The sequence below is a fragment of the Macaca mulatta genome, chromosome 8 (assembly GCF_049350105.2).
Source record: "Macaca mulatta isolate MMU2019108-1 chromosome 8, T2T-MMU8v2.0, whole genome shotgun sequence".
Classification (NCBI taxonomy): Eukaryota; Metazoa; Chordata; class Mammalia; order Primates; family Cercopithecidae; genus Macaca; species Macaca mulatta.
This window is the reverse complement of record NC_133413.1, coordinates 8,119,997-8,145,811: the sequence shown is the minus strand read 5'-3', so window position 1 is coordinate 8,145,811 and position 25,815 is coordinate 8,119,997. Positions and strand designations below refer to the sequence as shown.

Genomic DNA, 25,815 nt, shown 5'->3' with positions numbered 1-25,815 from the left:
CCAGGCAAGGGTCAGGGATGCCACAGTGGGGCTTGGAGTGCTTTCCAGGGTACAGGCATCTGTATTATTTGGATCCCTTGACCTTCCCAGTTATTCCCGACAATTTCATAGAACGTGTGCTTTGCTCCTCCTGCACCCTCCCCTTGTATGCCTACCCCACGTCTTCCCTAAAAAAAGCAAGCCCTACTCAAAGACCACTTTCCTCATGGAATCATAGCGGATCTGCCAAGGGAGGGGATGCCCAGTCCTCTGTTCTTCACAAGGACTCCCTTCTTCTGGTTAAGATTTCTTATGCAATTACGCCTCCTGCAGAGGTGCATGAATTTTTAATTCTCCATTTAGCTATGAGAGTTCTACTGGTGTGGACTTTGTCTTATTCATTTATGTGCTGGTCATTCATAAGCTATTTCACAAATTGGATGGCAAAATGCAGTTGTAAAAGGGTTTACTTACATACAAACATAATAGGATCCAAGTAAATGCTCTTAAAAACAAGTCTTTTGGAGGGCATAATTAAATGAGGACAGTATACCATGGGACACAAGCAGAGGGGAGCAAACCTCAAGAAGAAAGACACATCAACTCTAAAGGGAAGCATCAGGATAGTTCCATGGCCCTGCTCTCTCTCCTTGGGAGGGTTTGCTCTTTCAGTCATGAACTTTGTGGGTGTATCCTACATGCAGAAGAAGCTCTCTATTTCTTCACATTGACGCTGCACTAAATGTGCATATCATCGACCTCTGGAAAAATGAACCTTAGTTCCAAAATAATCCATTGTCTTTCCTCATCTCAAGACAGAAAAAAGTAACCAGCCCTTGTTAGAGTAAAAGCATTTTTATCTGGATGCAATTTTTATCCAGATGTGATGACAGAGCCAGGACTAGGGTGAAGCGAGGGAGGCTCTGGCCTCAGGTATAAAATATAAGCACTTAGATACTCCATACTTAAGATAGATGATCTCATAATGCGATAGATTTTTTTAAAAATCATAGTCATGAAAAAAATCATATAATCAACAAAATGTCCAAAATGTAAATCAAGGCAGGGTCTAATCCTATAATTGTCCAACTCAGTTGCACTCACCTACCTTGATACCAGGACAGTCAGACCCTGCTTTTATTTAGTCATTTACTATTCATCATGTATACATTGTTATTTTGAACAAATTAGTGGATTTCCTGATTCCCGGAAGCATATATCAGTTGATTGTGTAAAAGAAGTGGAGCTTCGCAAAAAAAAATTAAAATGTCACCATGACAATGGCATTCATTCCTATGTTATAGGGGAAGCAGCAAAACTCTCTTAGGAAGAAACTCTCCTTTTATTTGAGAAGACCCTTTAATGGCCATTTGGGTCTTGAAAGACAGGACAGGGAGGAAGAATCACCTGGAGACCAGCATCCTGTGGCATTGAGAAGACCGAGGTCAAAGCTCACACAACACAATACTCCCTGTGTTAGTCTGTGTGTGTTGCTCTAAAGGAATACCTGAGGTGGATAATACGTCAGGAAAGGAAGTTATTTTGGCTCACTATTCTGCAGGCTGTGTGAGAAGCATGATACCTGCATCTGCCCCTCATTAGGCCTCAATCAGCCCTCAGGCCTAGTGGAAAGTGAAGTGGGAGTAGTAATATCACCTGGTGAGAGCAGAGCGAGAGGGTGAAAGGAGGTCCCAGACTCTTTTAAACAACTACATGTTGTATGAAGTCGGAGCAAGAACTCACTCATTATTGGGACGAAAGCACTTAGTCATTCGTCAGGGATTCACCCCGCAACTCAAATCCTCCCCACCAGATTCCACTTCCAACATTGAGGATTAGATTTTAGCATGAGGTTTCGAGGGGACAAATATCTGAAAAATGTTATTCTTCCCCTGGCCCCTCAAATCTCATGTCCTTCTCACATTGCAAAATACAATCATCCCTTCCCAAGTACTCCCAAAAGTCTTAACTCCTTCTGGCATTAACTGAATCAAAAGTCCAAAGTCCATGTCTCATCCCCTGAGACTCAAGTTCCTTCCACCTTTTAGCCTGTACTATCAAAAATAAGTTATTTCCTTTCAAGTTACAATGATGGTTCAGGCATTGGCTAAACACCACCATTCCAAAAGGCAGACACTGGACAATAAAAGGGATTACAGGCCCCACACATGTCAGAAACTCTGCAGGGAAGCTGTTAAACCTCAAAGCTCCAAAACAATTCTTGATTCCATGTTCCACATTCTGGTGTGAGGGTGGGCTCTGAAGACCTTGGGCAGCTCTGCCCCTGTGGCTTTCCAGGGTGCAGCCCACATGGCTCCTGTCACAGGTCAGAATCTGATGCCTGTGGCTCTTCCATGCTGAGGGAACAAACTGTCAATGGTGCTTCTATTCTCAGGTCTGGACGGCAGTGTTCCCCTTCCCTCAGCTCCACTAGGCAATGCCCCACTGGGGACACTGTGTGGGGAATCCAACCCCACTTTTCCCTTAGCACTGCTCTAGTAGAGTTTTTCTGTTGGTATTCTCCCTCTGCAGCAGTTTTCTGCCTGGAGAACCAGGCTTGGCCACACATCCTCTGAAATGTAGGTGGAAGCTGCCAAGCCTCTTTCCTTTTTGCACTCTGCATACTTGCAGGCTTAACACCACATGAAAGCTGCCAAGACGTTGTGGTTTTCACCCACTGAAGCAGTGGCCAATCTGTACATTAGGCCCTTTGAGCTGAGGCTGGAGCCTGGGCAGCCAGGATGTGGGAACAGTGTCTTGAGGCTGAGCAGGGCAGCTGTGCCCTGGATGTGGCCACTGAACCATTCTTTCCTCCTAGGCCTGTGGGCTGTAGTAGGAGGGCATGCCTCAAAGTTTTCAAAAATGCCTTGTAAGCCTTTTCCCCATTGTCTTGACCATTAGCACATGGCTCCTTCTCAGTCATGGAATCTCTCTAGCAAGTGATTCTCCACAGCCCAGTTACATTCCTCTTCTCAACATGCTTTTTCTTTCTCTACTAAATTCCTAGGCTGCAAATTTTCCAAACTTCTATACTTTGCTTCCCCTTTAAATATAAGTTCCATATTTAAATCATTTCTTTGTTCCTGTGTCTCACTGTAAGCTTGTAGAAGCAGCCACATATCTTGAGTACTTTGCTCCTTGGAGATTACTTAGACCAGACACTCTAGGTAATCACTCTAAAGTTCAACTTTGCATAAATCTCTAGGACATCGACACAATGCGGCCAAGCTCTATACTAGGGTGTAACACTGGTGACCCTTGTCAATTCCCAATAACTTCCACTTTTCCATCTTACACCTGATAGCCTGGACTTCACTGTCCATATCTCTTTGAGCACTTTGGTCACATACATTTAACAAGTTTCTAAAGAGTTCCAACTTTCCCTCATCTTCCTATCTTTTGCTGGGCTCTGCAAACTCTTTCAGCCTCTGCCAGTACCCAGTGATAAAGCCACTTCCATATTTTCAGCTGTCTTTACAGCAATACCCCCTGAACAGTACCAATTTTCTGTGTCAGTTTGTTTATACTGCTATAAAGGAATACCTAATGCTGGGTAGTTCATAAGGAAAAGAAGTTTATTTTGGTTCCCTATTCTGTAGGCTGTATAAGTAGCATGGTGCCAGCATCTGCTCCTTTTGAGGCCTCAGAAAGCTTCCATCTGGGTAGGAAAGGGAGGGGGAACAGGAGTATCACAAGTCAGGAGAAGGAGCCAGAGTTGGGGAGGTGCCACACTGTGTTAAACAATCAGATCTCCCATGACTCAAATAAGGAACTCAGTGATTATCTCTAGGACAACACCAAGTCATTCATGAGGGATCCACCCCAATGACCAAGAGACCTCCTGCCAAGTCCCAACTCCAAGACTGGAGATTACATTTCAACATAGTATTTGGAGAGTACAAACACCCAACCTGTATCAGACCCCAATTTCCAGTGCACATATCAGAGAGTGGGCCAGTGAAAGAAGCATTGATCTTGACTGTTGTAGAAAAGAAGAATGCCTTCACTCTTGGGCTATGTTATAATGTGTGCGCACTTGGGCTAAGACTTCCCCAGGCCAAAAAAAGTGAAGACTCTGGGAGGGAGGGAGTGGCAATTTCAGGAAGACAGACAAGTCTTGAAAAGTATTCATCTCCACAGTAAAGTGGAGAGAACTCAGAGTCCTCAGAAAGCCATCAGCAAGTAGTGGTGCTAGTCAGCTCTAGATTAAACTATTCTGCAACTACTGCTCCAAGACATTTTCAAGCCATTCCTGACACAAACAAACCAATGTATAAAAACCCAAAAATGAAACAAATAATGTCTAGCATTCTTTGGGGGGGGAAAAAATACCAAAATTGTTATTCAGCAATTTAAGCTGGGCAGTCATGGCGGTTCATGCCTGTAATCTCAGCACTTTGGAAGGCCAAGACAGGTGAATCACTTGAGGACAGGAGCTCGAGACCAGCCAGGCCAACCTATGTCTATGAAAAATACGAAAATTAGCTGGGCATGATGGCACAGGCCTGTAGTCCCAGCTACTCAGGAGGCTGAGATAAGAGAATTGCTAAAATCAATGAGGCAGAGGTTTTGTGACCTGAGATTGCACCACTGCATTCCAGCGTGGGCAACGGAGGAAGACCCTGTTTCCTAATTTTAAAAAATAAAATAGGCTTTATTATATACCGAATCCAATCAAAAATTTCCAAGCATGAAAAGAAGTAGGAAAATATGGCCCATAACTAGGAGAAAAGTCATTCAGTAAAAACAAACCCAATAATGACAAAGGTACTGGGATTAGACAAAGGAATGTAAAGGATCTATTACAAAAGTTATAAATAATGTCAAGGGCTGAAGAGTAAACCTTTTTGATGAGGAAGAACACATGTAAAGTTCAAAATGGACCTTCCAGCAATAAAACAAAATGAGCATGTGAACAAAAAATATTCTGAACTGGATTTAGGACATATGACAGCATAGAAGAAAGGATCAGTAAGGCTGAATCTACATTAACACAAACAAATGAGGAAATGAAGCAAAGGGAGAAAATAAAAGGCTGGATAAAAAATAAACAGTGCACTTCATAGAAATATCAAGCAATCCAGCACCTACGTGTGTTTGAAGGCAGAGAGAAGTTCCAGGAGAAAATATAAAGTTAATGAAATAATAGCCTATTTTTATTAATGTCGTGAGACTAGAAACATACAAATTTGGTACTGAAAGGTATCCAAGAAGAATAATTATTTTAAAAAAACAGAACAAGTATATCATAATTACACAAGTTCATTTTCAGACTGCTGTAAAGATCTACCTGAGACTGGATAATTAGAAATAAAAGAGGTTTCTTTGACTCACAGTTATTCAGGATTAACAGAAAGCACGGCTAGGAGGCCTCGGAAATCTCACACTCATGATGGAAGGTGAAGTGGAAGCAAGCAAGTCTACCATGGTGTCAGACAAAAGAGAGAGGAAGAGAGAAGAAGAGAGACAGAGCACAAGAGCAAGCACAGAAGGAAACTGCCACTTATAAAACCATCACATCTCTTGAGAATTCACTCACTATCATGAGAACAGCATGGCAGAAATCACCTCCCCATGATCAACACCTGCCACCAGGTCCCGCTCCCCACACTGGAGATTATGGAATTATAATTCCAGATGAGATTTGGGTAGGGACACAGAGCCAAACCATAAATAATCAAATTGTTTTGAATCAAAAATAATGAGAAAATCTTAAAAACATGCTGAGATAAGACACTGCTGCACAAGTACAAAAAATAAAGTGACATATTTAAGTACCAAATGAAGAAAACTATGTCAACATAGAACCCTCACAAGCAAAAATACATTTCTAGATCAATGCTAAACACAGATTCCAATAATAAGTAAAGGCATTTTCTCTTCTTTGTTTTTTTTTTTGTTTGTTTTTTTTTTGTTTGTTTGTTTCTTTTTTAAGGAGATCGGAGTCTCGCTCTGTCACCCAGGCTGGAGTGCAGTGGTGCGATCTCGGCTCACTGCAACCTCTGCCTCCTGGGTTCACGCCATTCTCCTGCCTCAGCCTCCCAAGTAGCTTTGACTACAGGGGCCTGCCACCATGCCTGCCTAATTATTTTGTATTTTTAGTAGAGACAGGGTTTCACCATGTTAGCCAGGAAGGTCTTGATCTCCTGACCTCGTGATCCACCCACCTCGGCCTCCCAAAGTGTTGGGAACTATAGGTGTGAGCCACCACACCCAGCCTTGGGTGAATTTCTTAATGTCCAGGTGTCCTTGACTGAGAGATGGTAGACTAGGTTCATTCCAAGCAAATGACATTATTTGTGTGCATAGAGGGGGATGCAGAAGGCCAAGCATTTTCTAATGACAACAACAAAACTAAGAGAATTCCTCACTAGCAAACTTGTAGTATAAAACAAGACCCAAATGCATGCTGTCTATAAAAACCCAATGTCTTTATCAAATATAAGGACAAAGATAGGTTGATAGTAAAGGAGTGGAAAGAATTATAGTACAGAATCATTAATCTAATGAAAACAGAATTAGCTGTATTGGCTAATTGGTTATAAATCAAAGTAGATTTTACAGCAAGGTGTATTATTACTGGTAAAGAGGCTATGTTTTCCAATCATAAAGTTGTTAAATCACCAAGAACAGATATTATTATTATTAAATTAGTATGCACCTAATAAGAGAATCTCAAAGTCTTTAAAAAGAAATTAATAGAACTAAGAGAAGAAATTTAAAAATTAACAATTACCATTGAATAATTCGGTATTGATGGAACGTACCTAAAAATAATAAGAGCTATTTATGACAAACCCACAGCCAATATCATCCTGAATGGGCAAAAACTGGAAAAATTCCCTTTGAAAACTGGCACAAGACAGGGATGCCCTCTCTCACCACTCCTATTCAACATAGTGTTGGAAGTTCTGGCTAGGGCAATAAGGCAAGAGAAAGAAATCAAGGGTATTCAGTTAGGAAAAGAAGAAGTCAAATTGTCCCTGTTTGCAGATGACATGATTGTATATTTAGAAAACCCCATTGTCTCAGCCTAAAATCTCCTTAAGCTGATAAGCAACTTCAGCAAAGTCTCAGGATACAAAATTAATGTGCAAAAATCACAAGCATTCTTATACACCAGTAACAGACAAACAGAGAGCCAAATCAGGAATGAACTTCCATTCACAATTGCTTCAAAGAGAATAAAATACCTAGGAATCCAACTTACAAGGGATGTAAAGGACCTCTTCAAGGAGAACTACAAACCACTGCTCAGTGAAATAAAAGAGAACACAAACAAATGGAAGAACATACCATGCTCATGGATAGGAAGAATCAATATCGTGAAAATGGCCATACTGCCCAAAGTTATTTATAGATTCAATGCCATCCCCATCAAGCTACCAATGAGTTTCTTCACAGAATTGGAAAAAACTGCTTTAAAGTTCATATGGAACCAAAAAAGAGCCCGCATCACCAAGACAATCCTAAGTCAAAAGAACAAAGCTGGAGGCATCACGCTACCTGACTTCAAACTCTACTACAAGGCTACAGTAACCAAAACAGCATGGTACTGGTACCAAAACAGAGATATAGACCAATGGAACAGAACAGAGTCCTCAGAAATAATACCACACATCTACAGCCATCTGATCTTTGACAAACCTGAGAGAAACAAGAAATGGGGAAAGGATTCCCTATTTAATAAATGGTGCTGGGAAAATTGGCTAGCCATAAGTAGAAAGCTGCAACTGGATCCTTTCCTTACTCCTTATATGAAAATTAATTCAAGATGGATTAGAGACTTAAATGTTAGACTTAATACCATAAAAACCCTAGAAGAAAACCTAGGTAGTACCATTCAGGACATAGGCATGGGCAAGGACTTCATGTCTAAAACACCAAAAGCAACGGCAGCAAAAGCCAAAATTGACAAATGGGATCTCATTAAACTAAAGAACTTCTGCACAGCAAAAGAAACTACCATCAGAGTGAACAGGCAACCTACAGAATGGGAGAAAATGTTTGCAACCTACTCATCTGACAAAGGGCTAATATCCAGAACCTACAAAGAACTCAAACAAATTTACAAGAAAAAAACAAACAACCCCATCCAAAAGTGGGAAAAGGATATGAACAGACATTTCACAAAAGAAGACATTCATACAGCCAACAGACACATGAAAAAATGCTCATCATCACTGGCCATCAGAGAAATGCAAATCAAAACCACAATGAGATACCATCTCACGCCAGTTAGAATGGCAATCATTAAAAAGTCAGGAAATAACAGCTGCTGGAGAGGATGTGGAGAAATAGGAACACTTTTACACTGTTGGTGGGATTGTAAACTAGTTCAACCATTATGGAAATCAGTATGGCGATTCCTCAAGGATCTAGAACTAGATGTACCATATGACCCAGCCATCCCGTTACTGGGTATATACCCAAAGGATTATAAATCATGCTTCTATAAAGACACATGCACATGTATGTTTATTGCGGCACTATTCACAATAGCAAAGACTTGGAATCAACCCAAATGTCCATCAGTGACAGACTGGATTAAGAAAATGTGGCACATATACACCATGGAATACTATGCAGCCATAAAAAAGGATGAGTTTGTGTCCTTTGTAGGGACATGGATGCAGCTGGAAACCATCATTCTTAGCAAACTATCACAAGAACAGAAAACCAAACACCGCATGTTCTCACTCATAGGTGGGAACTGAACAATGAGATCACTTGGACTTGGGAAGGGGAATATCACACACTGGGGCCTATCATGGGGAGGGGAGAGGGGGGAGGGATTGCATTGGGAGTTATACCTGATGTAAATGACGAGTTGATGGGTGCTGACAAGTTGATGGGTGCAGCATACCAACATGGCACAAGTATACATATGTAACAAACCTGCACGTTATGCACATGTACCCTAGAACTTAAAGTATAATAATAATAAATAAATAAATAATAAAAAATAAGTAAAAATAGATGTATCATATTAGAACATTTTTTTTAAAAATGAATATTTCAACTCTTTTTTCTTTGAAATGGTTTTTTTTTTTTAGCAGAAAAGTATAAATAAAGATAAAGAAGACTTGAAAAACAGTATCATCCATTGCGACCTATTTAAGCTTTACGGGACACTCCTCCCAATAACAGTAAAATGCGTTAAAATATTATCTAAGAGAGCTCATACTGGTCTAAGAAACAAAAAATCAAAGCAATTTAAAATCATATGAAACACAATGTCTATCCACAGTGGAATGTATGAAACTGTGATTAAAGGAAAATAGCTGGAAAATTCCCCACATATATGAACATTACTCAACATATTTCTAATGAGTCAAAGGAGAAATTTAAAAATGTTTTCACATGACAGCAAATGGAAACATAACATACCAAAATTTGTGGCAATACAGCTAAAGCAGTGCTTGGAGGGAAATTTATAACATTAACTGCTATTATAATGGGAAATAGAAAAGCTCAGAAATAGACAATCGAATATTCCACTGTAAAAATCCTGGGGGGAAAAAAGAACGAATGAAGCTGAAAGTAAATAGGAAAACGAGTGAATAAAAAAGAATGTGGACACAAAAGAGAACATTAAAAATAAATAAAAGAAAGCTAATTGCTTGAGAGAATGCATAAAATTGTGAGACCTCTCAATAGGTTCATTAAGGGAAATTACTAGAGGTCTCAGGTGCACACCCAGGCTTCAGGCAGGCAGGAAACTGAGATTAATCTGCGTTTCAGGGTCAGATAGATGAGCCGCCAACAGGTGGCAGTAACTGCGCGCTCATTCCCTCACCTCCTGCAGGTCAGGCCAGGCTCTGGACTCAGCACTCAGCTCAGAAGATGAGAGACATTGACAGTAGCTCCATGGACTCTGGCCTTAGGCAGAGCATTACTGTAGCTTTGGCGCTGTAGGAAGAGGAAGAGCGGAGGTTATCCGGACACCATGTGGCGGTGGTTAGGAATATGGACTTTGAAGAGAGGGGGATTTTATTTCAAATTGCATCTCTGCCACATAGTAGCCAGGTGACTTTGAATATGTCCTCTAACTTTTCTAGGTTCCAGGACCTGCCTCTGTAAACCAGGGTAATACCGCCCTGGCATGTTTGTTTCGGAGATCAAATGAGATAACTTGTATAAAAATGGCCACAGCAGGGCCGGCTACAAAATTCCCAAGGCTCAGTGCAAAATGGACATGCGGGGCACCTTGTTCGAAGAACAGCAGAAGAAAGTGTCATGAAAGGCGGGAGGATATTCAGCTTTCTCAAGCCAATATTTTTTATCATTTGAAAAACGTAATAGGGATAATATTTACAGAAGAGTAACAACAGAATCACATAAATCCCCACCAGAAATCAGTGTCATAGTTTTAATAGAATAAATAGTAATACTTTATTAATTGGATCTCGATAAATCAAAAAAATTTTCTGGCCAACGTTTCTGTCAATTAATTTATGAGGTCATCAAACTTTATGCCTTGAACAACTTCATTTTTCCTTTTGAAAAGAATCTGCTGAAGCAACTGTTTCTGGAATATTATCTAAGTTCTCACAGCACTGCGATAAATTATTTTGACACAAATTTTTAGTATATCTGGAGCTGGTGGTTCTTGTGGAACTATTCTTTTCAAAGGATTAAACTCTTTAAGCAAATCAGTTTTATGGAAGTTTGAATTTAATTTTAAGTGTAAATTTCTCCAGTGGAATTTGGATGCATCTTCTGACATGGTCTGTAAGCTGCAGAGGCCCACAGCCGACCAAATGTGGCATCATGATTTGTAACTTATTCAAAACTCTTGTTTTTGAATTCTATTGTTGTATCTTTAACAACAAGAAGAACTTTATTTTTAAAATTGCTCTTCTTGTTAATAATTGATTGATCGGAAGTTTTCTTTTCTCTCCTTTTCTTTCTTTCTTTTTTTTTTTTTTTGAGATATGGTCTCCGTCTGTTGACCAGAGATTACCATGGCTCACTGCAGCCTCAAACTCCTGAACTCATGTGATCCTCCTTCCTCAACTTCCCAAGTAGCTAGGACTAGGGAAATGTGCCACTGTGCTCAGCTAATCTTTGTTGTTGTTGTTTTTTTAAGATGGGCTCTAAGTATACGGCCCAGGGTGGTCTCCAACACATGGCTTCAAACATTCCTCAAATCTCAGCTTCACAATGTGCTGGGATAACAAGTGTGACCCACCATGCCCGTCCCGTCAGAGGTTTCATGACTATCATTATATATTTAATTTCTATTTCTGTCCCTTGGATAATTCCTTGAAGAACTCTAAACTCTCTGAGGAATTCCAAGAACTCCATAGTATACTCTCTCCTTGGTATACTCTCTCCCTGGTATACTCTATCGCTGGTATACTCTATCAGTGGTATACTCTATCCCTGGTATACGCTATCCCTAGTATACTCTATCGCTGGTATACTCTATCCCTGGTATACTCTATCCCTGGTATACTCTATCCCTGGTATACTCTATCGCTGGTATACTCTATCGCTGGTATACTCTATCCCTGGTATACTCTATCCCTGGTATGCTCTATCACTGGTATACTCTATTGCTGGTATACTCTATCGCTGGTATACTATATCCCTGGTATACTCTATTGCTGGTATACTATATCCCTGGTATACTCTATTGCTGGTATACTCTATCGCTGGTATACTCTATCGCTGGTATATGCTACTGCTGGTATACTCTATCACTTGTTTACTCTATCCCTGGTATACTCTATCCCTGGTATACTCTATTGCCATGTCCACAGGCACACTTTTGTTTTGTGATTCTCTCCTCCCAATTTGCTATCTGAGCTCCTATGGTTCCTGTCTTGGTGCTCAGGTCAGGGGGTAAGTATTTGTGCAGAAGCTCCAAGGATGACTCTGAGAAAGCACAGGCACAGAGGTGTTGGTGCTGCCTCCAAACAGAGACCCTCCTTTCACCCCAGAGCTGAGGACACTGCGGCGGCTGCTGCTGCCACCTCCCATCCGGTCCAGACATGCCTGGGCTACTCCAAGAATGTCTATGCTCAGGGCATCAAGCTCTAGTATGTGGCCTTCATGTCCCTGGGCCTGAGCCTGCCCACCTTGTCTCCCCTCATAGCCATTCTGCCCATGTGCCTGCTCCATTGTCTCAGTGAGCTTCACTTACAAAACACAAGTTCACAGAAAAAACTGAGGAAGTCAGGGGGCTATCAGCAGAGCCTGCCACCAGGCACCGGCCCTTCTGAGAGTAAGTCCCTGTGTCACTGCCCTGCCCTCAAGCCCACGAAGCTGGCCCTGCCTCCGGAATTGAGAACCAGTAAAACTGCTTCTGTTACTTAACATTGAGGACATAATGCACAGAAATTTTGTTTTCTAGATCACAGATACGAGAGGCTTTGCTTTCTGGGAGCCTATCTATAGGAAAGAGGGTTTCCACTCTTGCCTGAGGAAGTGAACCATTTTGCCACAAAGAAACAGCCTGAAATTCTCTCCCCAGTGACAGAAAGAGGTACAGGGACACAGCATGGGTCATGTTCCATTAAAAGACAGCACAGTGAGTCTATTTATCAGTCAAACTTGCTGGTTCCCATTTTATACACAACCTGGCTTTGCTTTTAGCTCATTAATAAAAAAAAAAAAATGTCATTTATATCTTAACATGTCTCCAAATCCTAGAATTGCTGCATCTCTGGTTTTGGTGAAGAACCCCATGGTTCTGCCAGTGGACAGTCTTCCTTGCTGAAACAAGATAATAACCCATCCTTTAAAACAAAGATGCCCCTCTACTGGTCCTTATCAAACACACTTCATCACTAGGATGAGCACAGCTGTGAAGGAGTCTCACTGGACTGTGCCAAGATAAAAGAAGCAGCTGCAACCACTGGAATCTTCATGGGAACAGTCAGCTCAGCTGTCCTTGAGCGACCAGGCCCATGTTACCATAGCCCTGGTGGCTTCTTCCCCACGGGCACAGAGGCGCTGCATGTCACAGTGACTTTCCTATTTCAGAGCAATTTTACCTCCTTCTCTAACAAGGCCTCACAAAAGTACTGAGATCTAGAGAGGACAACAAGTATAAAACCACAATGCTATCGGTGGTTCCTGGGATTGGAGCTGCTGTATAGGAAAAAATTCACTCTCTGATATGGGTGAGTTTTTAAATGTGAGTGTATTACTTTTATAATAATAATGCTAATCATAGGAGTCATTAAGAACGTATCAATCAGGAGTGATGCCACACATGAAAAAGATGGGAACCACACATGAAAAATTAAGGAACCAGTCCCTTACTTCAAACTCTAAGCCCCAGTAAGCTTCTTCTCATAGTACCATGACATTTCCTTAAGAATATCTACTCAACAAATTAAGAGATGTGACAGCCTAATTCAATATGCAAATCTAGATTAACTTGTATCCGGAAACATCAACAGCCATGAAGCCATAGTTGGAACAACTGGAGAAATGTGAAATATTGACAAGATAATAAATAATATCGAAGAATTATTTTCTTAAGATGTATAAATTGTATTGTGCTTGATGTGGGAATTTTCCCTCATATGTAAGAGACTCATGCTGAGATAATTACCGTGAAGTGTCATGATGTTTGCCTCTTACTTTCTTTTTTTTAACTTTAAACAAATTTTTATTACACAAAAGTTGTCACATAATTGGGTGTTTCTCTACTATGTGCGCAATTATTCTCACTCTGCACAGAAAGGCTGCTTAACTTCTCATCTGGTGGTGGCAAGCACTGAAGTCCTGATTTGAACAGAACAGTAGTAAAAATGACTCAGTGATTTAAGTTGAAAGCTGTGCGTTGGTACATGACTCTTGTACCCAGTATCAGGAATGTACAACATTTTTTCATCCAAAAAAGAAAATAAATTATCCGTAGGCATGGATAATGATAGCTGTAAACCATGATAGATTTTGTCAGCTGAAACAAGTAGCCGATGGTTATAGTGGTTTCTTAAACATCAGCCAACCTTTTCTTCATTTTCTCCAACTGACTTCTCTAAAGTTATTGGTGAGGAACACTGCCTTGGGCTTCCTGTCACAATTCATTAATAAAGGTAAAGCACTACTCTAAGAATTAGAACAGCTGAACTCCCATATCACCTCCCATTCCACACATTGCACCCATTCCAGGGCCATTCCCTTCTTTAGGAATTTCTGTGACTACAACATCTGCTGTAGTTAACAGAGAGGCCATGCCAGCAGCATCCAATAAAGCAATTCTCACTACCTTTGTTGGGTCAATAATGTCTTTTCCCACTCTTTCACAAAATCTCCCAACATAGTATCATAACCAACTTTTGAGGAACTTTGCATAATTTTCTCAACTATCAAAGATCCTGCAACCCCTGCATTCTTAGCAATGGTCATTGCTGAAATTTTGAGTGTTTTTAAAATAATTTTTATACCAATTTTTTGATCTTTGTTAGCTGGAGTCAATGAGTCCAGGCTGGAATGCACCAAAGCACGGCACAACCCCCTCCCTAAACAATGTCTTCAACGGCCGCTCTTGTAGCATCAAGGGCACCTGTAACTCTGTCTTTTCATTCACTTCAACATCACTTGTCCCACCAACCTTCAGCACAGCTACTCCATCTGAAAATTTCTCCAGCTGTTCATTCAGTTTTTCCTTTTCGTATTCACTAGTGGTGACATGTGACCGGTCAATGATTTCTTGAATATGTTTTTCAATTGGAGCCTTGTTACCTTTTCCTTTTAAGAGCATGGCATCGTCTTTGATCACAGTGACCTCTCCAACTTCTCCTAAGTCACGAGGCTGAACATCTTCAAGATTTAGTGTCAGTCCCCTTCTCCAAGCACTGCACCACCAGTAGCAATATCTTTAAGCTGGTTCTTTCTATTGTCACCAAACCCTGGAGCTTTGACTGCCACAACCTGAAGATCAACCTTTGGCCTATTGGAGACAAGTGTACTTAGAGCTTCTCCATCAATGTCTTCAGCAATTATGACCAAAGATTTACGGTGAGCACTGGCAATTTCAAGAGCAGGTACAATGGACTGGACACTAGAAATTTTCTTTTCACGCAACAGAACATAGGCATCCTGGAATTCACATTTCAGACCTTTTGATGTATTCATAAAGTATGGAGAAATATATCCTCTGTCAAATTTTCATGTCTTCAATAATTTCTCATTCATCGGTCAACGTTTTTCCAAACTTTACTGTGATGACACCCTTTCTTCTAACCTTTTTCATTGCATCAGAGATGATGTTACCAATTTGTCTGCATTTGCAGAAATTGTAGCAACCTGCACAATTTTCAGGTTTGGTCACAGGTTTAGACTGCTTTTTAAGTTCAGCGAATACAGCATCAACAGCTAACGTCACACCTCTTTTGATTTGCACTGGAATTAGCACCTTTGCTAACCTTCTGGAAGCCTTACTTGGAAAGAGAGGGTACCAGTGCAGTAGCAGTGGGAGTGCCATCCCCAGTCTCTTCATTTGTGTTATTGGCAACATCTTGGACAAGTTTAGCTCCAGTGTTTTTATATTTATCCTTTAAGTCAATTGACTTTGCATCAGTCACATCATCTTTTGTTACTTTGGGACTTCCCCAGCTCTGTTCAGTAATCACTGTTCTTCCCTTTGGCCCCATTATAAGGCTACAGCATCAGCTAAAAGGTCTACACCTGGAAGCATTAAGGCTCGGACATTGGCACCAAATTGTACATCTTTGGCATCAGTCCGAGTGAGATGAGGAGCCGGTACCCTGGACACCGGTCTCATCTGGCAAAAGACTGTGGGTCATTTAAGCATTTCTGCGTGGTCGTGGCAGGACATGCACATGGCGAGGCAGGTCATCAGCAGCAAGTGAGGGCTGCCCCTTACTTTCTAAAGGTGACATGCAAATATACCAAAAAAACAAAGGCCATAAATTATTAATTTAGGCAGAGCACATAAAGGCTTTATTTCCTATTCCGTTTCTCTGTATGCTTTCTTCACCAGGAAGAAATAGTTTTAGTGTCAGGAATGAATGAGTCTGCCCCTCAATTCCAGCCTGCTCAACACACAGGGAGACAAACTCCTGACAATCCGAGTGACTCCTTGGTGACTGACCTCCAGCCCTGGATGCATATTTGTTTAGCAGTTCTGACAGCACTTGACCCAGCCCTCTCTTTGCATATGCCATCAGAACCTTCTTTTTTTTTTTTGCTTTGAGACTGAGTCTTGCTGTGTCATAAGCGATTCCCGTGCCTCAACTCCCAAATACCTGGAATTATAGGCATAAGTCACCACGCCTGGCTAATTTTTGTATTTTTCATAGAGACGGGGTTTTTTCGTGTTGGTCAAACTGGTCTCATACTCCTGACCTCACGTGAGCCACCTGCCTTGGCCTCCCAAAGAGCTGGGATGACAGGCGTGAGCCACCATACTAGGTCCAGAAACTTCCTTTTATAAAAATGTCATTAAGTATCTTGGCCACACAATATCATTACCAGCTTCCTTTAAATCCACCTCTGGCCTGACAGGAATCAGGGTTCTTCAGAACCTGACATTTTAAAGGAAGAGACCAGGCAGGCCATGAGTAAAGGCTCATCGTCCCCATGGCTCTGTCACAGCTGCACTGCCGAGACATCACAGACACGGACACTGGGGCCTGCTTGTTTCTCAAACTGCCCTTAGAGCCAAAGAGGGAGGAACTAGGATGAAGGCCACTCATTTTCCCGAGAAAAGTCCTCTCCTGAGGGCCCGGCACAGGGCTCTGTCCGTTGCCTGTGGCCGCCGATTGCTCCTCTGGGTTACGGAGAAAGGACGGGGTCCTGAGAGACCTCAGAGACTTCACACAGCCCTGAAAACATCGGGCTCCTTCAAAAGTGTGTCCCATCACCAACAAGGAGACTATGTGGAGGCCTTGCACCCCCACTCCGTGCCGCTCCGCCAAATCCCAGCAACAGTGAGCTCCCTTCACGCTGACGTCTGTAGAAAGCAGAGAAAGCCTGGCTCCCAGAGCCCTGAAGTCCTGTGGAGCTGACCTTCCCTGAGTGATGGCGTGAGCCTAAGGAATTCAACTGTGGGCCATAGGCCACCTCCTGGCCTGGGTCAGGTGGACTCTGAGGGGACACATGTAGTCACAATCCCACCCTCCATTCTCCTCTCAGAGGAAGGAAGTGGGCACCCATCTGCCTCATCTCTGTCCCGGGGGGAAGATGGGGAGTTTCAGGGGAGCTTTCACATGAATTTCACTAGCTCGGATCACCTGGGAGGACGGGGCCCACCATGCTCCTGGTGCCTCCAGAAGCCCTGAGCCCCTCCAGGGTCCTTGAGTTTGAGCCAGCCCTGTATCAGCCCCAGGAGCTGAATGTTCCAGCAATGGGTAGAATTACATGGAAAGACCTCTCAGTTTGGCCTGAGACTGCCCACAAACACTCAGGAAAAACAGGGCATCTCACAGAGTGGGCAGCAGGTGAGTGGCAGGTTACAGACCCTGAGTTTGAGTTTGTTCCCTTGTGAGACAGGTCCAGTCCTTCATTCTACTCATACACTGGATTTTAAGTGGCACAAGATAAGAGGAATTTTCTGGTCCCAAGAGCAGGAGGAAGGGATTTTCTGGGGTTTCCCGAGTCCAAATTTGCATAAGATCTCCTGCGTGTGCATTGTTCTTTGAGGACCATTCTCTGACTCACCAAAGTGGTTGAATTCTAATCCGTGTAATGAGCGTTGCAGCCAATACCAGTTCTGAACTCTACCCAGTGACCACGGGCCAGGACCTTTATAAGGTGGAAGGCTCGGTGTCTTCCCCAGACTCAGCTCCTGGTGAAGTTCCCAGCCATCAGCCATGAAGGTCCTGTATCTCCTCTTCTCGTTCCTCTTCATATTCCTGATGCCTCTTCCAGGTGAGGTGGACCAGGAAATGGGAGGTTGGAAAAATGGAAGAATGGGGTACAGGCTCCCTGTCTCCTCTCGTATCCCTCCACCTGTCTCTCCCTCATACCTCTCTTTCCTGCCTCTCTCTCTCTCTGTGTCCCCTCTATCCTTCTTTCCTGATTCTCTCTCTCCTTCCCTCTCTCTCTTGTTCTTTTATCTCTTTCTTTCTCCCTGTCTCCCCAGAGCATGACCTTCTTTCTCTCTCTTTCGTTTCTTCTACCCACGTTTTTAGACTGAGTAGACTGAATGCCCTACTTAGTTGAACCAAGCATTGCTTCCTTCATTAGAAAAGGAGCTTGAGAACCCGATGGACACCTCACTCTCTCTTCTAAGCCAATATGAAGGAGCCCAGTAGCTTGTAAATCTCATCTCCTCACTGCTTTTCACGTTACAACTGCTAAGACTGTGGTTGAAACCTGTTAGGTGACTTTTTAAATAAAAGTCAGAAATTTAATTTTATCTAAAGAAAGTAGTACAGAATGTCATTTTCTAAATTTTTATATTGAAAGGGTAGATACTGCAACGTAGAGAGTTCCAAATAATTTTAAGGTGCAGCCTATACTGTAGGAGCTACTGCTGCAGACACTCTGCCCCAGGACTTTTCCGATCGGAGACCCTGAGAACAGTCCCTGCCACGAGGCCACCGCAGGTTCACAATCTAGAGGCGGCCCATGGAAAGCAACTTTTAACCGGGACGCCTAAGCTTCATTTTCTCCTTCATATTATGGAAATAAAATAAAAACCATGAAAGGATAAAAGAGGGAGAGTGGAAGGGAAGGATGGAGAGAGGGAAATAGAAAATTTGAGACTAAAACCCAAAACAATTAATCACATAGATATTATATTGTGAAAGCGTCATGTTACCAATTTTATTTATGAGTCCTGGGTTTTTTGAGAAGAACGGGGCTCTGAGTGGCTCCAGAGACCTCAAATTTTCCAACACCCAGGACAGTATCATGAAGGAAGGCAGGGAGGCAGGGAGGCAGGGAGGGAGGCAGAGAGGGAGGGAGGTAGGGAGGGAGAGAGGCAGGGAGGGAGGTAGGGAGGCAGAGAGGGACGGAGGCAGGGAGGGAGAGAGGCAGGATGGCAGGCAGGGAGCAAAGGAGGGAGGGAGGCAGGGAGGGAGGGACAGAGGCAGAGAGGCAGGGAGGGAGGGAGAGAGGCAGGGAGGGATAAAAAAAGAAGAATGGGGTGAAACCAGGACTTAGATATTAGAAACAAGCAATTACAAAAGTTTATTTCTATGGTTAATTGTGGTTTTCAACTGTAAGTTACATGGTGTTAATTTCACATTGAACAATTTCTGTGAGTTGTATCTTTTTATCCCATCTCAGATCAAATACTTAACAGACTAAATGATTTGAAAAGCAAAAAGTTACTGGCTTGTGTGTTAAAACGGAGGTAGGGTGGCTTTGATCTTATCTACTTGTGGTGGAGCTGAAGTCACAAGAGAACATTACCGAGCTCCTACCAGACCCCACCGGGAGACGCCAGTCACTCAGGAGAGATCAGGGTCTTTCACAATCAGATTCGACAAAAACTAACATCCCCAAAACCACAGCAGTGCCAGTTTCCATGTCAGAAACTTCCATCCAAATGATTGACTCGTGTCTCATGGAAAAGCCCTGGCTTCAGAAAGAAGTCCACTGCAGATCTATTCAAGGCAATACAGACACAGCGTTTGTGTTTTTGCAACATGAGTTTTGAGTTCTAACACGCTGTTTGCTCTTTTTGTGTTTTTCCTGTTAGGTGTTTTTGGTGATATAAGGAATCCTGTTACCTGCCTTAGGAGTGGTGCCATATGTCATCCAGGCTTTTGCCCTAGAAGGTATAAACATATCGGCATCTGTGGTGTCTCTGCAATAAAATGCTGCAAAAAGCCATGAGGAGGCCAAGAAGCTGCTGTAACTGATGTGGATTCAGAAAGGGCTCCCTCGTCAGAGATGTGCGACATGTAAACAAAATTAAACTGTGGTGTTCAGATTTACAGAATCTTGATCCTAGTCATTGTGGTCATGGTGTGGTGCTGGTTTGGGCAGGCCAATCTCTAACATCCTTGGAACACCCTTTTCTTCTCTCCAGGCATGGGTCAAGGATGCCACAGTGGGGCTTGGAGTGCTTTCCAGGGTCACAGGCATCTGTATTATTTGGATCCCTTGACCTTCCCAGTTATTCCCGACATTTTTGTAGAACGTGTGCTTTGCTCCTCCTACACCCTCCCCTTGTATGCCTACCCCACATCTTCCCTAAAAAAAGCAAGCCCTACTCGAAGACCACTTTCCTCATGGAATCATAGCGGATCTGCCAAGGGAGGGGATGCCCAGTCCTCTGTTCTTCACAAGGACTCCCTTCTTCTGGTTAAGGTTTCCTATGCAATTACGCCTCCTACAGAGGTGCATGAATTTTTAATTCTCCATTTAGCTATGAGAGTTCTACTGGTGTGGACTTTGTCTTATTCATTTATGTGCTGCTCATTCATAAGCTATTTCATAACTTGGATGGCAAAATGCAGTTGTACAAGGGTGTCCTTACATACAAACTCAATAGGATCCAAGTAAATGTTCTTAAAAACAAGTCTTTTGGAGGGCACAATTAAGTGAGGACCATACAGCATGGGACACAAGCAGCCGGGAGTAAACCTCAAGAAGAAAGATGCATCAACTTTAAGGGGAAGCATCAGGATGGCTCCCTGGTCCCGCTCTCTCTCCTTGGGAGGGTTTGTTCCTTCAATCATGAACTCTGTGGGTGTATCCTACATGCAGAAGAAGCTCTCTATTTCTTCACGTTAACTCTGCACTAAATGTGCATATCATCAACCTCAGGGAAAATGCACCTTTCTTCCAAAATAATCCATTGTTTTTCCTAATCTCAAGATTGAAAAAAGTAACCAGACCTTGTTAGAGTAAAAACATTTTTATCTGGATGCAGATAATATCCAGATGCGATGACAGAGCCAGGACTAGGGTGTATTGAGGGAGGCTCTGGCCTCAGATATAAAATGCAAGCATTAATATATTCCATACTTAAGATAGATGATCTTATAATGTGATAGATTTTTAAAAAAATAACATTCATGAAAAATCACCATAATCAAGAAAACGTCCAAAATTTAAATCAAGGCGGGGTCTAATCCTGTAATTGTCCAACTCAGTCACACTCACCTACCTTGATGCCAGGACAGTCAGACCCTGCCTTTATATAGTCATTTAATATTCACCATGCATATATTATTATTTTGAATAAATTAGTGGATTTCCTGGTTCCTGGAAGCATATATCAGTTGATTGTATAAAAGAAGTGAAACTTCACAGGAAAAGAAAAATTAAAATGTCACCATGACAATGGCATTCATTCCTATGTTCTAGGGGAAGCAGCAAAACTCTCTTAGGATGAAACTCTCCTTTCATTTGAGAAGACCCTTTAATGGCCATTTGGGTCTTGAAAGATAGGACAGGGAGGAAGACTCCCATGGAGACCAGCATCCTGTGGCATTGAGAAGACCGAGGTCAAAGCTCACACAACACAATACTCCTTGTATTAGTCTGTGTGTGTTGCTCTAAAGGAATACTTGAGGTGGAATAATACAGCAGGAAAGGAAGTTATTTTGGCTCACTATTCTGCAGGCTGTGTGAGAAGCATGATACCTGCATCTGGCCCTCATTAGGCCTCAATAAGCCTTCAGTCCTAGTGGAAAGTGAAGTGGGAGCAGTAATATCACCTGGTGAGAGCAGAGCGAGAGGGTGAAAGGAGGTCCCAGATTCTTTTAAACAACTACATGTTGTATGAAGTCGGAGCAAGAACTCACTCATTATTGGGACGAAAGCACTTAGTCATTCATCAGGGATTCACCCCACAACTCAAACACTCCCCACCAGATTCCACTTCCAACATTGAGGATTAGATTTCAGCATGAGGTTTCGAGGGGACAAACATCTGAAAAATATTATTCTTCCCCTGGACCCTCAAATCTCATGTCCTTCTTACATTGCAAAATACAATCATCCCTTCCCAATCACTCCCAAAAGTCTTAATTCCTTCCAGCATTAACTGAATCAAAAGTCCAAAGTCCAAAGTCTCATCCCCTGAGACTCAAGTTCCTTCCACCTTTTAGCCTGTACTATCAAAAATAAGTTATTGCCTTTCAAGTTACAATGATGGTTCAGGCATTGACTAGACACCACCATTCCAAAAGGCAGAAACTGGACAATAAAAGGGATTACAGGCCCCACACATGTCAGAAACTCAGCAGGGAAGCCGTTAAACCCCAAAGCTCCAAAACAATTCTTGATTCCATGTTCCGTATTCTGGTGTGAGGGTGGGCTCTGAAGACCTTGGGCAGCTCTGCCCCTGTGGCTTTCCAGGGTGCAGCCCACATGGCTCCTGTCACAGGTCAGAATCTGATGCCTGTGGCTCTTCTATGCTGAGGGTACAAGCTGTCAATGGTTCTCCTATTCTCAAGTCTGTACAGCAGTATTCCCCTTCCCTCAGCTCCACTAGGCAATGCCCCACTGGGGATACTGTGTGGGGAATCCAACCCCACTTTTCCCTTAGCACTGCTCTAGTAGAGTTTTTCTGTTGGTATTCTCCCTCTGCAGCAGTTTTCTGCCTGGAGAACCAGGCTTGGCCACACATCCTCTGAAATGTAGGTGGAAGCTGCCAAGCCTCTTTCCTTTTTGCACTCTGCATACTTGCAGGCTTAACACCACATGAAAGCTGCCAAGACGTTATGGCTTTCACCCACTGAAGCAGTGGCCAATCTGTACATTAGGCCCTTTGAGCTGAGGCTGGAGCCTGGGCAGCCAGGATGTGGGAACAGTGTCTTGGGGCTGAGCAGGGCAGCTGTGCCCTGGGTGTGGCCACTGAACCATTCTTTCCTCCTAGGCCTGTGGGCTGTAGTAGGAGGGCATGCCTCAAAGTTTTCAAAAATGCCTTGTAAGCCTTTTCCCCATTGTCTTGGCCATTAGCACATGGCTCCTTCTCAGTCATGGAATCTCTCTAGCAAGTGATTCTCCACAGCCCACTTACATTCCTCTTCTCAACATGCTTTTTCTTTCTCTACTAAATTCCTAGGCTGCAAATTTTCCAAACTTTTATACTTTGCTTCCCCTTTAAATATAAGTTCCATATTTAAATCATTTCTTTGCTCCTGTATCTCACTGTTAGCTTGCAGAAGCAGCCACATATCTTGACTATTTGGCTCCTTGGAAATTACTTAGATCAGATCCTCTAAGTAATCACTCTAAAGTTCAACTTTGCTGAAATCCCTAGGACATGGAAACAATGCAGGCAAGTTCTTTACTGGAATTTAACACTGGTGACCCTTGTTCCAATTCCCAATAACTTCCACTTTTCCACCTCACACCTTGATAGCCTGGACTTCACTGTCCATATCTCTATGAGCACTTTGGTCACATACATTTAACAGGTTTCTAAAGAGTTCCAACTTTCCCTCATCTTCCTATCTTTTGCTGGGCCCTGGAAACTCTTTCAGCCTCTGCCAGTACCCAGTGACAAAGCCACTTCCATATTTTCTGCTGTCTTTACAGCAATACCCCCTGAACAGTACCAATTTTCTGTGTCAGTTTGTTTACACTGCTATAAAGGAATACCTAATGCTGGGTAGTTCATAAGGAAAAGAAGTTTGTTTTGGTTCCCTACTGTGTAGCTGTATGAGTAGCATGGTGCCAGCATCTGCTCCTTTTGAGGCCTCTGAAAGCTTCCATCTGGGTAGGAAAGGGAAGGGGGAACAGGAGTATCACAAGTCAGAGAAGGAGCCAGAGTTGGGGAGGTGCCACACTGTGTTAAACAACCAGATCTCCCATGACTCAAATAAGGAACTCACTGATTATCTCTGGGACACCACCAAGCCATTCATGAGGGATCCACCCCAATGACCCAGACACCTCCTGCCAGGTTCCACCTCCAAGACTGGGGATTACATTTCAACACAGTATTTGGAGAGTACAAACAGCCAACCTGTACCAGAATCCAATTTCCAGTGCACATATCAGAGAGTGGGCCAGTGAAGGAAGCATTGATCTTGAGTGTTGGAAAAAATAAGAGTGCTTTCACTCTTGGGCTATGTTATGATGTGTGCACACTTAAGCTATGATTCCCCAAGTCAGAAAAAAGCAAAGACGCTGTAAGGGAGTGAGTGGCAGTTTCAGGAGGACAGACAAGTCTTGAAAACTCTTCATCCCCACAGTAAAGTGGAGATAATTCAGAGTCCTCAGAAAGTCATCAGCAAGTAGTGGTGCTAGTCAGCTCTAGATTAAACTGTTCTGCAACTACTGCATCAAGACAATTTGAATTCATTCCTGAAAAAAGCAAATGAATGTATAGAACCCCAAAAATGAACCAGATAATCTCTAGCATTCTTTCAGAAAAAAAAAAAACCAACAACCAAAATTGTTATTCAGCAATTTAAGCTGATCAGGCGTGGCGGTTTATGCCTATAATCTCAGCACTTTGAGAGGCCAAGACAGGTGAATCACTTGAGGACAGGAGCTCAAGATCAGCCAGGCCAACCTATGTCTACGAAAAATACAAAAATTAGCTGGACTTGGTGGCACAGGCCTGTAGTCCCAGCTACTCAGGAGGCTGAGATAAGAGTATTGCTTCAACCAGGGAGGCAGAGGTTCTGTGACTTGAGATTGCCCCAATGCATTCCGGCATGGGCAACGGAGCAAGACCCTGTTTCCTAATTAAAAAAAAAAAAAAAAATAGGCCTTATTAGATCCTGATTCCAATAAAAGATTTCCAAGCATGAAAAGAAGTAGGAAAATATGGCCCAAAACTAGCAGAAAAGTCATTCAGTAAAAACAGACCCAATAATGACAAAGATACTAGGATTAGAAAAAGGAATGTAAAGGAGCTATCACAAAAGTTATAAATATGTCAAGGGCTGAAGAGTAAACCTTTTTGATGAGGAAGAACACATGTAAAGAACAAAATGGACCCTCCAGCAATAGAACAAAATGAGCGTGTGAACAAAAAAATATTCTGAATTGGATTTATGATGTATGACAGCATAGAAGAAAGGATCAGTAAGGCTGAGTCTACATTAACACAAACAAATGAGGAAATGAAGCAAAGGGAGAAAATAAAAGGCTGGATAAAAAATAAACAGTGCACTTCATAGAAATATCAAGCAATCCAGCACCTACGTGGATGGAAGGCAGAAAGAAGTTCCAGGAGAAAATATAAAGTTAATGAAATAATAGCCTATTTTTATTAATGTCGTGAGACTAGAAACATACAAATTTGGTATTGAAAGACATCAAAGAATAATAATTATTTTAAAAAAACAGAACAAGAATATCATAATTACACAAGTTCATTTTCAGACTGCTGTAAAGATCTACCTGAGACTGGATAATTATAAATAAAAGAGGTATCTTTGACTCACAGTTATTCAGGATTAACAGAAAGCATGGCCAGGAGGCCTCGGGAATCTCACACTCATGATGGACGGTGAAATGGAAGCAAGCAAGTCTACCATGGTGTCAGAAAAAAGAGAGAGAAAGAGAGAAGAAGAGAGACAGAGCTCAAGAGCAAGCACAGAAGGAAACTGCCACTTATAAAACCATCACATCTCTTGAGAATTCACTCACTATCATGAGAACAGCATGGCAGAAATCACCTCCCCATGATCAACACCTGCCACCAGGTCCCGCTCCCCACACTGGGGATTATAGGATTATAATTCCAGATGAGATTTGGGTAGGGACACAGACCCAAACCATAAATAATCAAATTGTTTTGAATCAAAAATAATGAGAAAATCTTAAAAACATGCTGAGAGAAGACACTGCTTACAGAAGTAGAAAAAATAAAGTGACATATTTAAGTACCAAATGAAGAAAACTATGTCAACATAGGGCCCTTACAAGCAAAAATACATTTCTAGACCAATGCTAAACACAGATTCCAATAATAAGTAAAGGCAT

At 42.3% G+C, this 25,815-nt stretch overlaps 2 protein-coding genes and 1 pseudogene across 2 annotated transcripts in view; 2 read left to right on the top strand and 1 right to left on the bottom strand.

Moving 5' to 3' along the window:
* The window catches only part of DEFA4 (defensin, alpha 4, corticostatin), a gene marked incomplete in the record, with an annotated part of 92,895 nt that overhangs the window by 2,742 nt on the left and 64,338 nt on the right, over nucleotides 1–25,815 (top strand).
* LOC114680395 (60 kDa heat shock protein, mitochondrial pseudogene) lies at nucleotides 14,057–15,757 on the bottom strand (annotated as a pseudogene).
* On the top strand, nucleotides 17,764–19,841 carry DEFB4 (b-defensin2-like). The gene is given in 2 exon segments (NM_001128851.2): nucleotides 17,764–17,835; nucleotides 19,616–19,841. Coding segments are annotated over 2 exon segments (195 nt in total). The 5' UTR covers nucleotides 17,764–17,777; the 3' UTR covers nucleotides 19,753–19,841.